Source organism: Enoplosus armatus, chromosome 9 (genome assembly GCF_043641665.1).
Source record: "Enoplosus armatus isolate fEnoArm2 chromosome 9, fEnoArm2.hap1, whole genome shotgun sequence".
Lineage (NCBI taxonomy): Eukaryota > Metazoa > Chordata > Actinopteri > Centrarchiformes > Enoplosidae > Enoplosus > Enoplosus armatus.
Window position 1 is genome coordinate 10,889,210 of NC_092188.1, and position 14,539 is coordinate 10,903,748.

At 41.4% G+C, this 14,539-nt stretch overlaps 1 protein-coding gene across 2 annotated transcripts; it reads right to left on the bottom strand.

Annotated features, from left to right (window-relative positions):
- Positions 1–949: 949 nt before the first annotated feature.
- arnt (aryl hydrocarbon receptor nuclear translocator) lies at positions 950–12,441 on the bottom strand. 2 transcript variants are annotated; one of them, XM_070911472.1, is made up of 20 exons: positions 12,396–12,441; positions 11,669–11,762; positions 11,439–11,483; positions 11,288–11,335; positions 10,235–10,448; positions 9,345–9,558; positions 9,115–9,217; positions 8,948–9,013; positions 8,700–8,785; positions 8,462–8,538; positions 8,019–8,153; positions 7,827–7,901; positions 7,313–7,464; positions 6,946–7,068; positions 6,264–6,351; positions 4,508–4,695; positions 3,593–3,788; positions 3,204–3,381; positions 2,983–3,119; positions 950–2,887 (listed from the first exon to the last, which is right to left on the bottom strand). In XM_070911472.1, the coding sequence occupies exons 1-20, from the start codon at positions 12,430–12,432 to the stop codon at positions 2,804–2,806; spliced, it is 2,340 nt and encodes a 779-aa protein (XP_070767573.1). In that variant the 5' UTR covers positions 12,433–12,441; the 3' UTR covers positions 950–2,803. The 2 variants fall into 2 exon arrangements, with proteins under 2 accessions (XP_070767573.1, XP_070767574.1); XM_070911473.1 differs by lacking the exon at positions 6,946–7,068.
- Positions 12,442–14,539: the final 2,098 nt, after the last annotated feature.

Here is a 14,539-nt window from a genome sequence, read left to right on the forward strand (position 1 = left end):
AACAGAAAAATGTGGCCGTATCCAAGTTTCAAAAGCAAATGTGGTGTCCAGATTAACATGCTCCGTGTACACTGAACCAATCAGTTCACTCTACACATACCCCTGCACACATGCACAAGGTTTTGATTGTTTTATGGTCTAAAAGTGGTGGAAAAGTACAAGTGTAGAATGGTCAAGATGCAGAAAGGGGAAAAAGAAAAGGTTGAGGAAGAGAAAGAGGATATGACGCCTTAGTGGCAATCCACTTGAGAGGGGTTGGAAACTGATCCTGACCAAAAAAATGCAGATTGCTTGTACTCTGATGCCACTACAGAGATACACACAAGTTCAGAGTAAAGTGACTCCATGCAAATAACAAGAGGATCTGAGTAAAAAAAATGGGTCTGTGTTGAAATGTCACCTGAAAAATAAGAATTACAGCACAAGACGTCATTCAAGTGCAACCCAAGCAGGACCTGGTAAACACAGTAAACCTATCTTAGACCAGTACTAGCATTAGTTCTATCTGTTTTCACCTGCAGGCTGAGAAGGAGAGCAGGGAAAGACGGAGGCGAAACTGATCCCAGGACATACCCACAGATCTCTGCCTCTTCAAGATACACAGAATGGGGTAAGAAAACAGATACAGGCCAATCAAAGCAAAGTTGGCTTTTGTTTCTTCACCAGTTAAGAACATTAAACTGTTTCAAGGAAGTGAATACATGCATGGACGTAATTAAAGACAGCCATGACTCTTGCATGAGTGTGATCAGTAGAGTGCACTGCTACATTAAAACAGCTACCAAGAACAAGACTGGAAATATATATGACTTTGTGATTAAGGATTAAATGATAGTGTGCGGCCTAACCCTGCTATGACCTACCGTACCTGAAAGGGAAGTGTGTGCAGTTCAAAACACAGTCCAACTTTTTCATTTTCAACAATATAACAATTTAATACAAAAACCAGACATTTCTTTCTTCCTTTAACATTTCATAGACATATACAGTATATTTATATATTTGTGTTTCTATGAGTGATAAAAGTTCACATCATTGAAAAAAACAAACAAAACAAAACAACCTGGACACAGAGCAACCAAAGAGGTTTTCAACAATAACAAAGACAACAGTCACCAACATACCACCCTCTTGAAAATGAAAATTACCACCATGGGTTTACATACAATTACATCATTTGTCATCATCAGTGTGCGAGTGTTACACACAGACAATGGAAAATAAAAATAAAGGTCAAAAGGGTCAAATTTAAACTACCTCCACATATTCAAAAGTCAAATATTTTAGAAGCATTATCTCTCATCCCACAACATTCTGCTATAACACAAATTTACCAAAACAATGATTGTAAAACACAGGTGATTGGATCTTGGCAAAGATTCAGTCCAAGTTCAAATGTTTGTCACAAAGAAAAGGACAAAACACACAAAAACCCAAACCATTTGGGGCATTCTCACTTGTATATCATATTGTTTTTAGCTCTGATTATTCCATTTCTATCCTGAATACCAATCAGAAAAGGGCAATGGAGAGGTCAAGAGATTAGAAATAACAATAAAATACTGGAAACATTTCAGTTAAATCAAACATTACTACCACATCTCTCCATTTTAAAATAACATTAAATCAACATTTATGACAATAAAGAATGGCTTTAAAAGTACACAATTCCTGCTTGTTAATTATTGCTGTGTGATTTCTTTTTTTTTTGTATGTCTTTTACAAAAAGGAGTACAAAAGGCCCATACTTGGTACAGGGTAATGCAGGGTGACAGAAAGAAAAATATCAAGCAGAAACCCTACCACTGTGTTTAAGTTCATAATGATACTGTGCACATCCATTTTACATACACACACACATGCATACTGTATATATGTATATGTAGGCAAAGAAAAATAGATTGTATACATTTCCAACGGGCACGTAGACAAACAGTATGTAGCCATTGTAACACTGTGTGTCTGTTGTTGAAGTACATCATTCAATTAAGAAAAAAACTTACATGTTCCATTAGAGGAAAAAAAGAAATAATTCAATTTATAGGTGAAGCCGACAATGTACATAGAAAACTGTACTCAGTATAAATCTACACATTGTAGAAGTGCTCCATGAAAGCAGTGCTGACATGCAGAGTCATGCGGTGGACTTAAAACTGTGAGTGAGGTTAGCACAGACAGTGGGGGTTTGCGTGCAACAGCTGAGAATTTAAAAATCACCAAAGCTGTATATCCCTGCAATTTCCTGAGAGTTCAAAATCAACGATTGGAGTGATTAGTCTACATGCTAAAGGGTAAAACACCAAATACACTCTTCATCAATGCCTGAGAAAAAAAAACTAGGAACATATTAGAATAAAAGGCCTTTGTGTGTGTAAGTTTACTTCCTGTGTATGGTTACCAGAGTGTAAGAGTGTTTTTGTGTAGTCTATTCAAGTGTGATTGTGCGCTTATATATATATATATATATATATATATATATATATATATATACAACATAGGTTGATGAGCTTTGGGCAGTGCTAGCTAGAGAATTCTCTTACAATGGCTGGAAAATTGTTAAAATAATCTTTTAGTCAGTAGCAAATCCTTGATTTTCCTCCCCTATATATATCTGCAATCAGATATATCCCTCCATCTTTAACTGGCTTGTGGCAGTGCAATTTAAGCCATGCAAAGCAAGGGAAGAGTGCTACTCTCAGGAGCAGGAAGAGAAGAGGAGCAGAAGAGCTAAATATAAGAAAGACTGAGGGCAAAAACCGTCAGGAAGACAAAGGGGTTGACCAGCAGAGAGGTATTGACCAGGTCACTCGTTAAACGGAGAGTAGATGGGAATCTCAAAGTCATCGCTGTTGAAGTTGGCAGGCTGGTCCAGCATAGACAACACATCCTGAATCAGATTAAAAGACACAAAGAGATGCATTTTAAGTGACAGAGAGAGGGAGAAGAAAGTGCATGAGAGAGATAAGTGATTGTATCACTCACAGGAAACATGTCTTGCTGATTGCCCTGAGCATGAGGATGCTGCTCTGCATTACTTTGCGAGTGCTGCTGGCCTTGCCACTGGGGCCACACTGCCTCTGTTGCTCGAGAGGGGAACTGTGCCCCAGACTGAGAGCCATCTGGGATAAAGTGCAGAGAGGTAAGAGGATGCACCAGTGGAACACTGAGACACAGATTCAAACACATATATTCACACAACCTACCGTAACCATTGGTGTTGAGGCTGGCGCGCGGGTTAATGGGTGGGTAGTTGGCACCACTGGTTGGGGTGGGAGCAGCACCTGTAGGCATCTGGCCAAAAGAGTTGGAAGAGCCACCTCCAAATCCTCCCATGGGAGCAAAAGGTGGAGACATGGTCTTTGCTGCCTGGGGTGCCACCTGCTGGATAGAATAAGAAGACTAACTCCATTTACTGACAAGTAGAAAGGTGGGGTTGATGTTAAATAAGTGATATATGATCAATAACTGGCGCAGACACATAAAAGTGTCATTATATAAAGTATCTCCAGTTTGTTTCATTTGTAAATGAAGACTGACTGAATACATACCACCAAAGGCCAATCAGGCAATGAATCTCGTTGTCTCGGCTTACCTGGTTATTAAACTGTGGTCTAGCTCCAGCTCCAGGCCATCCTCCCCCTGCTGGTCCATGGAGGGGGCTGGCAGTGCTGGAGGGGGTAACAGAGTGCGGGGCTCCATTCTGACGAGACATCTGAGCCAGCATCTGCCCTGCTGAGTGGCCCGGCTGTGCCATCTGTGGAGTTATCTGTGGAGTCATATTGACTGGCCTGCGGACAAAAGTGAAGTGAGTGAGAACTCCATTACCTGGCAGAAGATAATAACATAAAACAGCTGATCCTCTCATCAAAAATGTTCAGATTAACAGCAAATAAAGAAATCATATTCAAAGTGAGTGTAGCTACTTGAAACATACAGATTTAAGGAATACTTTCTGAAGGGACCATAGTCTTTGTCAGGCAGCATCTGCACCCACTAAGGCCCATGTAAGAAACCTTTCTTCTCCTATACCCTTCATGTGGACTATAGTATGACTAATGCAGATTCACAATGGAGGGAAATGAGAGTTTTCCCAGAGGCTGTTGCACATGAACCAATATCATACAAAAAACGTGCCCCTGCTAGCTCTGCTCTGATGGGAAAACCTCCAGATATGCAAACCAGTTGGTAGGTTACATAAACGTTTATTCAAATGTCGTTCATTTAGTTTACAGTAGATAACAATCCCATTATCTTCAGATCTCAACTTAAGTACATTACTAATTATGGTTGGCAAAGTCACTGTTATCTGAAGTTAACCCTATAACCTAATTAAGTCATATCTCAAGATAACAGGATAAGAACTACAAGCATGCTCCTTGTTCCTGTGCTGTGCCATGTTGTTTGCACAAGAAGTAAGACCCAGGATGAGCTCTAGGAAATTGATTTGATGAAGTATTGCCCCCAGGTTTAAGATCTGGTGTACATGTATACACAGAAGACTTCCTACCTGTATGCATCATTGGAATGACCAGCAGTGAAGTTGTTGGCTGGAGGGTAGATCTGTGTGGAGGGAGTCGGGGTGGAGGGCAGGCCCTTGGTCTGATCTGGGCTTTGGAAAAGGGAGGGGTAGAGCTCTGGCTTCTCGAGGCTCTTGCTGTGGTCCGGACCTGCGGCCGTCACTGGCTGCACCGGCATCTGAGGACCACCAAAGGTATCGGTCAGGGATCACACTCCAAAACTGTGTTTAAGTAGTGGATAACTGACCTGACTCATGACCATTCAACATCTCAACCTACTAGTTAAATTGCTTGAAATCAATAATTCCTGTGTGTTTACCGATGCAGTCAAACTGCTGTCAAATATGACACCACAACTACATGCCTGTACAGTTTCTGCAATAAGAGGTCTCTTCATTTAATGACATTCACAACAGATCGGGGAAACTGCAGTAACAGTAGGAGGAGACATAACTCCCAAGCTCAAAAGGTAAACTGGAAACATGGAGACAAACGTATGCAAAACGCAACCAAATCTCATGACAGTATGTATCTATGTGACAGTGTATGGAGTGTATGCACCGCTTCATGCCTCTTAAACGTGAATATTCTGTTTTCTTGTCTTCCAATAACAGTAAACTGATTATCTTTGAGGGTTTGAACTGTTGGTAGGACCAAACAAGACATTTGAAGAAGTCGCCACGAACTTTTGAATATGAAATTGTGAATCATAAATTAATAATTAATCGTAGGCTGCAGCCCAAGTCAAGTCAATTTTAAATATGTGGCCAAAAAGCACTGTTGCTTCAGCAGGAGGAACAGAGGAGAACTCAATTTTCCAGGATGGACAAACATGCACTAGGTGTCATAATTATAAAGTAGACAGAAGCAGCAGTAGTATAAAACCAGGTAAATAAAGACTACATGACAGATCAGCCATCTGCCATTGAGTTTCTTTCAGTTGAACATTCAGTTGCTAGTAGCAACAACTACTGGCACAGTTCCATAGCAGTTTAACTGCTGTAGTTACCTCCACCATTTTGTCAGATCTGTGTCCAAGCAAATATTGACAAGCTTCTTTTATTTACTCCCCAAATGCCCTTGTTGGACTATCATCTGTAGGTACCTCAATTCTCATAGCTATTTTGACTGTTTGTTATTTCATTTATTAGTTGTTTTTCTTCCATTATCTTGAATCTCTTTCAATAATGTTAATATTTCCAGGTGAAGCAACAGAAATAATAAAGAGTAAGATAGAGAAACATGCATCCTAACGCATAACTGAAGTCCAAAAGGTTGAAAGAGTGACAAAAAATAGCTCAATATCTGTCTGCGGAGGCACAGGTTAGCTGAAGACTCACTGCTTCTCAAACTGTTTCGTTTCACATCCACGATCAATCCCCTCACAGCGCTGTCTCTCCCCTGCTCCAAATGCCGAATATTTTTACACACAATCCACATTTTGCTGGGTCTTTACAAAACTGAGGCATATTGTCCTTGTGTGGCCACTCGAGGAAAGACAACCTACTACTGTAGCCTACTGTGAGTGTAGCAAAAAATGTTACTTGTCTGCTCTAATATTACCATCACGTTTCCAAAACCTTTTGGGATTTCATATTTTTCCAAAGCTTTTCCAGGCCTGGAAAATGCAAATCCAATCAGTCACTGTAGCAAGGGACAAAGAACCCAAGAGAAACAGGGCATTATCTATGCTTCAATCAAACTGGACATGTATATTCATCTGTCCCCACACATGTATGGCCTCACCTGTGAGAGGGTGATTGGTCCTGTCTCATACAGGCCGTCTCTGGTTCCACCTCCCTCTAGCTCGGCCTGCTGCTGCTGCTGTAGCTGCCTGAAAAGGGAAACAGAGAGAGAGAGAGAGAGAGAGAGAGAGAGAGAGAGAGAGAGAGAGAGAGAGAGAGAGAGAGAGAGAGAGAGAGAGAGAGAGAGAGAGAGAGAGTGAGTGTGTCGGTCTAAAATAGACTCATTTCCATTTCCATGCCTTCCACAGTTGAGTGAGAAATCCCAAACACTTGCTGACAAAATAGCACTCAACCCGCCACCGGTCACCATGGCAACATAAAAAGAAACGAAGACAGAAGAGGAAGACAGTGACACGCTTCAGCAGAGAAAGGCCTGTTATACAAACTCACACCGCTAACATGCTACACCACCTGTGCGAAGACTTGATCCCTTTAAACCAAATTCACTACTAACTTTATGAAAACAGCTATTAGACATGCTTCTTACAGGACAACAGCACTATTTTTCCAACACTACAGGGGAACAGAGACAAATACAATGGAGAGAAGAATCACCCAGAGTGGGAAATTAAAACAAAAACAGAAGGACTGCAGTTTGCTAGAAACAGCAGTAGTCTCCCGTGAAAAAGGAACCCCAGTTCTCCCATGAAGAGGGAGGATATTCAGGCCAGGCCTGGTCTCACCTGGTGGCCACCTGCCCAGGGCTGAGAACTACAGGAGGGCAGTTTGGGCTGCTCTGACCCAGGGAGGGGGGCAGCGAACCCCCTGGGGAAGAGATGGGAGTGAGGGGGTCCTGAGTCGAGTTTCTATTGCCCCACAATCAGAGACGGGTGTAGAGGAGAGGTGGGAGGTAGGGAGAGAATGATCAGTGTGTGATTTATCAAAAAAGGGTTGCGGTAAGGGTGTAAGAGGAACTGGGGATTGAGGGTGATAGATAAGCATTCAGACAGAGGGATCTTTCACAACGTCAGTGGTTTCATTATGTACTTCATTCGATTGTGTAATCATATTACATAATCACCGGTATTGTAAAATCATAGTCTGACTCACTTGACATTGACGTTGGTACAGATGATATACTCAATTTCCTCTGAAAACGGGTTCTGAAAGGTGAAGGAGCTGGTTCTCATCCAGATCCATTCTCTTGATTTAGAGCGAAACCGAAACATCACAGACAGGACCTGGCCCTTCAGCTTCACCACCTGTGGAAACAAGTCCGGCATGCCATACAGTCATAATGTGGTGTTTCCATAATCAATGAGCAGTAGGTTCACATGCACACAAGAAACAGAGTTATAGGAGATATCAGGTTACACAGTGCCTTTACAACAGACAGGCCAGTGAGAGATCATCTTCATTTTACCAACTGTCAACATTTCAGCTGTAGAAAGTGGATGATTTAGACTGAAAGATGTATAGATTTTGTTCTTTTCTTTTTAAACATCGTGAGTCGGACAATGTTATAGTGCAATGCTAAATCAGTGGAGTACTGGGTGTGTGTAAACACATCAATGTGGTAGTACAAACGCAAGAGATAACCAGAATTAAAAAGGAGTCCTCTTACCTGTTGGAAGCTGTCTCTCAGTAAGCCCTGGTCTTCATGGTGGGCGAGCTCGAGAATATTCTTCCCCAGTAATTCCTGCAACACACAGCAGATTATACAACCACCATTAGCCCAGAATACATACCAATTATACCAACTTCTGGCACAAAGGTTGTTAGGGGGTGCCTTCTGACCACCAGCTGTGAGTCTTACCTGGGGCTGGTAGCCGACAGCAGCCATGCAGCGATGGTCTACAAAGGTGAACAGGCCCTGAGAGTTATGGCGTGAGATGAACTCCACTGGAACACTGATACTGTTGATGTCTGTTTCACCTGGGCAACAAGTCACCTAAAGGGAAAAAGAAAGACAAAACACAATTTTTTAGCATGAGTACAGTACTCTAAAGAATGCAAGTGTTTAATGGGTCAAAACAAAAGCCACACTGTGCATGAATCATATTTATTTATATGTTCAATTTCATCTGATTAATAAATTGAATAAATAATCCACTTCAGTGATATAAGGCTCAGAAGATCCAGACCAAAGATTACATTTCCACAATTACACAACTTTTATGTCCTTGTATAAAATATATAATACTACTCAAAAATGAGCTTACATGTCATTCCAATCTACACACAAGGCAGCCATTGTACCTGTAATCTCCCGATGGCAACTAGACAGTATCGACTCCCCTGATTGTTGTCTGCTTCATCGTCTGTTAATGATACTCCTAAAAACACAAATATGCAAAAACTGTGTTAACATGGGCCACAAAGAATAACTCACTAAAGATGCATTATATTTAGCATCATTTACAGGTCATGGCCATATTATGAAGCAAATGTAACAAATGGCTGCATATGCCAACCCTTTCAAAAGTACTAGTTTTACCTGCAGGGGGCCAGGACTTGACATATCCTGTACAGTGGACCACTACATACTGGGGCTCCCCTTCCTTGGCTGTACCCAAACCATTCCTGAGGTGAAGGAAGAAATCAGTCCACTTACTACACCAGTGATAAAATTGTGCTTATATGAATCTTATTGCCATTGGGCTACTCCAGGTATGCTTGTCAAAGTAATCCCAAACACAATTTGTAAAAACAAATGCAAAGGAAAAATGGTTTGGTTTTGGTCACCTGTTTCTATTCCTAAGGAAGTTCAGTCTGTTCATGGAAATCGGTTCCACCGTACAAGAGCCACACCTGCAAATACCCAAAGGTCACCACATAGACAATTTATGCACCTAGGCACACATATGAATATAAATAATGAACTGGATAATTAACCAGAGGATGAGTTGCACCTCATTCTGCAGATGAATGATCGACGGGCTCCCATACTCATTCTGGCCGACGACTGCTGGCCTTCCTTCTTCACTGTTCCTGTCTTCAAGTCTAACATCCTCCCTTTAAAAAGGCAAACAATAGACGGAATCGACTCAATAATGAGGTGATCATGTGCCAACATTTCTTTACATTGATGCTTTTGAGATTAATACTGTCTGCATATTTAGTGTCTATGTATGCTTTGTACCTGTGTTGTTATTCTCGGCAGTAGAGAGCTGTTCCCTGAGCTTTTCTGTGTCATCTGGGTGGAGCTGATCATATAGGGAGGAGCCGAGCCATTCAGACTGGGACTGGTTGAGGACGGGTGTCAGGGAGTCAGAGACGTAAACAATGCGGCCAGTCTCACATGACACCACAAACAGGAAGCCGTCTGCTGCCTCCAGTATGAGGTGCTTCAGTTCCTATAGACAGATAGCATCAAAAACAGGCTAAGCAGTGAAGATGAGAGATCTATCGTGGAGCATGAATCTACAGTCTTGTGTTTTCCTTTTTTGTGATTAACCCACTTTTCTCTAAATTCAGAATACCCAAATCCCTATGCACCATGGTCCTTGCCATTGCTGTCTACACTGTTGCCTTGGGGAGGGTGTATACAGATGTGTGCTTCCTCCATTACTGTGACACCAGTTGCTTCTTTTCAACTGTCAGCAAGGAGCTTCACCAGGAGGACGTAAGGCAATGTACAGTCATTGCATATTCACAAAGTTTGTTTTTGAACAATTTACAAGTGGACCAAGTATAAAAAAATAAAACGAATGTCTGTTTTGACACTACAAATTTAGATTACACCAGCAAAGTCAAAGATAGTCACTGAAAATAGCAACTAACTTTCAGATACCATGTGAGAAAACTAACTTGCAGGTTTAAAAAGGTGCTACTTTCACTGTTTCCATTGAGCTCAGAGAAGTTTAGTGTGTTAACTTCTACATGTCCGTAATTGTTGCCTTCCCTGAGCATGCCTTCAGGAAAGTTCTATAGATTCATCCACTGTGAAAATCAGTTTAGTGGGGAAAAAAATTATATTTACGTCACTCCCCCTCCCAATTTCTACATTTCCCTTTCTCAGTTTCCTCATACCTGGTCAGTGAGAAAGGAAGGTTTGTACGACCCATCTGCGTTGGTATTGCCACTTCCTCTCAGAGACTTCATATGGGACACAGCCATTCGTAGGATGGTTAGTTTGTCTGGTTTCCTTGCTAGTGCACTGCAGGTGGGCACCATGTCCGACAATTCTGTGATGTAGGCGGTCATTTTGTTCCGTCTCCGTCTTTCAATCTCACTGTGGTTCTCCCTGGAGTGAGGAAACGAGGCAGGAGCGGAGAGGATAGGAGGGATCGAGATGGGGGTACAGATGGGCAGGTGGACAACATGGAGTTGAGTTTAGAGTTAATGCTGCAATGTAAGTATGTCAATCAGGAAGAAGTGGTGGGAATGAGAGAGGGTGAGAAATAAAATAATTGACGCACAAAACAATAACGGTCAATGATCTATAAAAATGATAGTGAGAAAGCAAGAGAGACTGGTCTTTCAAGGACAGTCTGTGTGACAAAAGAGAGCAAGTGGAGAAAGAGAAAGACCCTTCAGATATCCTGAGAGGGGGGAGAGAAAAGAGACAGAGGACAGTTGCTCAAGAGGAAGGGATTACCAAAATGAGTCCCTGACTGACACACAGCATAGCGGTTAGTGACACATAATACAATGGTGGGTTGAGAGAAGCAACCAGCTGCATAGGCCAAAGAAGCATAACATTCTGACAAGCACCAAAACAGACGCATAGAGCGGCAAAATATACCGGTACTCTTGAGCTGTCAAAATGACAACGTGCTGGGACGCCAGCAGGACAGGATAGTATCTGATCAGTGCATTCAATATTGATATGGATACAAGCAGAAGAGGGAGCCTTCCACAGTGGTACAGGCCATACCTGGCTAGTTTTTCCTTATCTGCAAAACTCTGATCTTCTTCCAAAAACCTGGAAATGAAACCAACCCACTAAAAACACAGGCCCAAAAATGAAGTGTAAAAAGAGTTAAAAAAAAAATAGCAGCATGGGGGTAACCGTTGCATCAATAATATTGCTCCTGTTCACCCCCTCCATACACATCTATTTCTGCTAATTCCCCCTCCTACCTGGCAAAGCGCTCTTTGTCGTTGTTTGAGCCTCCATCATCGTCACACCTGACAAAAAACAGAGAGAACACTGCCTGTTATCTCAGCAGCGCAGACTACCCAAACAGCACCTCAACTTGCTTTATGGCAGAACAAACTGAGACAAACATACCTGAACAACTTGTTGCCTTCATCATCATCATCATCAAAGTCTGACCTGTAATAAGGAGAGGAGAGACACTTGAGTAGCTTCACACAAATATTCTCACACGGATTTTGACCACAAATGTTAAAAACAAAAGTAAACCAGTCAGCTAATACACAAAACAATACTGACAAATCAGCACAAATGTACCGCTTGCATGCACGCGCACACACACACACACACACACACACACTTACGCAGCTCTTCTTTTGTTGGTCCCTTTTGGCACAACAGCCCCGCCATTTGCTTGGGTCCCACTTGCCCCCATACCCAGATTTGGGTCCGGTAACTCTATTAATAACACAGAAATGTAGCAGAGAGGGCAGGTGATTTTCTATTGTGCCTCAAGCACTGAAAAAGAAACTAAAACACTCACTGGAGCCCATGCTCAAAGACCAAATTAGCATTAACGCACACAGGTGGCAATGGTTTTATTTCACAACTTGGGTATTTAGCATTAAGTTAGCTTCACATCAACTATTCTTCATTCGTGTTTGTAGATTACCGAGACAACCACGACGACGACGGCTACATTTAGCATACAGATATCAATCTTGTGAGCAACATTTCCTAAAACCAGAAACACACTGACAGAGCTGACCAACCGCAGCTTGCGATTTGGTTTCTCTACTCATTTAGCAATTTGAAAATATCACAGCAAAACTGTTAACAGTTAGCTAACATTAGTCGCTAATCTCCACTATGAGCTGGCTAGCATGTCAGTCAGCAAGCTAACATTTATGCAATAACCAGCTAGCCTTGCTGTGGCATTAGCTTTGCTACTAAGCTAACTTAGCTGATGCTGTCACGCTATCTTTAGGAAAGTGTCCGCTTTAGCTATGCATAAGAAAACGCTCATAACCGATTAGCAGTTGCATAGTACTGTGTGACTATATTGTCGCTGTGACTTTTATTGCACTTTACCTGGGTTTGAAGAGGACATGTCTGTTTGGAATAACATAAACAAACAACTTCGGTAGCGGAAAAAAAAATCCCTAAAACCCCCCGCCCCTCCCCCTCGCTAGCTGGCTAGAGGCTAACAAGTGCCTAGCAGATTTCCTCAAGTATGCGCCTTTATTTGGTGTTAAAAACGCCCAAGGACATAACTAGTACGGTTCCAGAGAGACCCGATTATTTAAAACACACACGAAAATAACGGTTTATCTCCTCCAACGCCCCTTTTCCTGATATCTCCCGGTTTAAACCCCCTTTCTGTTTAAGATGGCGTTTCAGGATAGCAGAGCGCAAGCTGTCTACAGTGTTTGCTTTTCTCCTCTTTCTATTGGACATCACACCAGCCAGATACAAATGACGTGAACTGTTGGGAAATCCATGTTTAGCTCCGCCCCGCTGGCAGTGGCGGGACCTGCAGGTCTGTAAAATTAAAATTTTTAAAACCTTTGGGATGACAGAGGTACATATCACCCAAATGTGACAGGCCATGACTCTCTGGAGGTTTAATGAACAAGAAAAGCATTTTCTACTCGCATTATTACCAAGTTCAAGGTTCAGCTTCATTGTCATTATACAATATGGGATTGCAAAATGAAATGCAGATGTGGCATATCCACGTATATACACACAGAAAGTATGTACAGTATGTACAATGTCAGTGAAATATGTGTAGTGTAAGTTACAAAAAAAGGTTATGGTGGGAATGAGGGTAGTGCAAAGGTAATGGTATGGGAAAACCAGCTTTCTTTACCAGGATGGACATGTGTGATGTCCATGACAGGTCCTGTGTGATGCTGATTCCCATGACCCTAAACTGTTCCACTTCAGCTCCACTGATGTACACAGGGGTGTGTCTTTGCCTCCTTTTTTCCTAAAATCAACCTTAGTGCTGCTGACATTCAGCAGAAGGTTGTTCTCTGTGCAGCAACCTGCAAGCTTGTTAATTTCCTCCCGATATGAAGTGAATCATCATTATATTGTATTGTAGTTTAATCTATAACAATGTAATTTATCTTGTAAGATGATCATATCTTTTTATGCAAGAATGCAAAGTAACCAGTAACTGTAGCTGTCAGATAAATGTAGTGGGCTAAAAAGTACAATATTTCCCTCTGAAATGTAGTGGCGTAGTACACAATTGTACTTGAATAAATGTACTTAGTTACTTTCCATCTCTGTATCTCCTTTGAAAACAATATTTTAACATTATGTCAGATGGAGTTTCAAGGGACAAAATCATATTAATGTTTTGTCTAATGTTTTATTTGTTGGATGTGAGAAACTTGGCAGAAATTATGTATAAATAAAAACAACTTCAAGGTGCTTTCATTGTGATTCATGATACTTGCTTTTATTATTAATAACAATACTTAGTTATCACTTGAAACAAAAAAATACAAAATAAAAAAAAATAACACTGTAATTAGGACACAGCTGCTTCTTCTGTGTCACTGGGGAAGAGGAGGTTGCTGGTTGGTCTGGGTTAGTAAAAAACAACGTGGTGGTGGAATGAGAATGAGTTTGAAAGGAAGGTAATTTATAAAGAAGAGGAGAGGAGTGAGTGATGGATGAGACAGTGGAGGGAGGAGTTGGAGTTGTTTCTGTGGTGTGAGGTGGAGACAGGACAGAAAACGAGAGGACATGAAGACAGGAGAGAGAGCTTCCCATACATTACAGATAAGGCACTTAACATACAAAAAAAAAAACTTTAAAGCCTGACAACAAACCTGCAACACTCATTTCATGAATTCCTCACAAGTCTCAAAACATTGAACAGCTAAAAACTTAACACATCTTTTACCTCCTTAACATCAAATAGCAATACCTGTAAACCCGTTTCACACACACAATCATACCTAAAATCATTCACTTAGATCAACAGTTAAATTCTAACCCAGGTTAACAAACATAACCCAGGCTACTAGGCAGTGAATTGAAAAAATCTGGTTCATATTAGTAAAATCTGGAAATGGTTGATCTGTCTCATTCCATTCGACTTAGTAAAACTCCTGTATTTCAACAAAGCAGCCCACCTTCGCAATGATTTTATTGAGTCATTGGTTTTCAGTGGGCGGCATCAGCAGTGTGATTCAAGACTCTTTGCTGGATCAAAG

What these genes read in the sequence shown, in the direction of transcription:
- arnt (XM_070911472.1), bottom strand. Translation starts at nt 12,432, where the DNA reads ATGTTATTCCAAACAGACATGTCCTCTTCAAACCCAG. An exon ending in CAAGTCCTGGCCCCCTGCAG is followed by an intron (nt 8,539 to 8,699) that starts GTAAAACTAGTA and finishes TTGTGTTTTTAG; the next exon opens with GAGTATCATTAACAGACGAT. An exon ending in TTGCCATCGGGAGATTACAG is followed by an intron (nt 8,154 to 8,461) that starts GTACAATGGCTG and finishes TTTTCCCTTTAG; the next exon opens with GTGACTTGTTGCCCAGGTGA.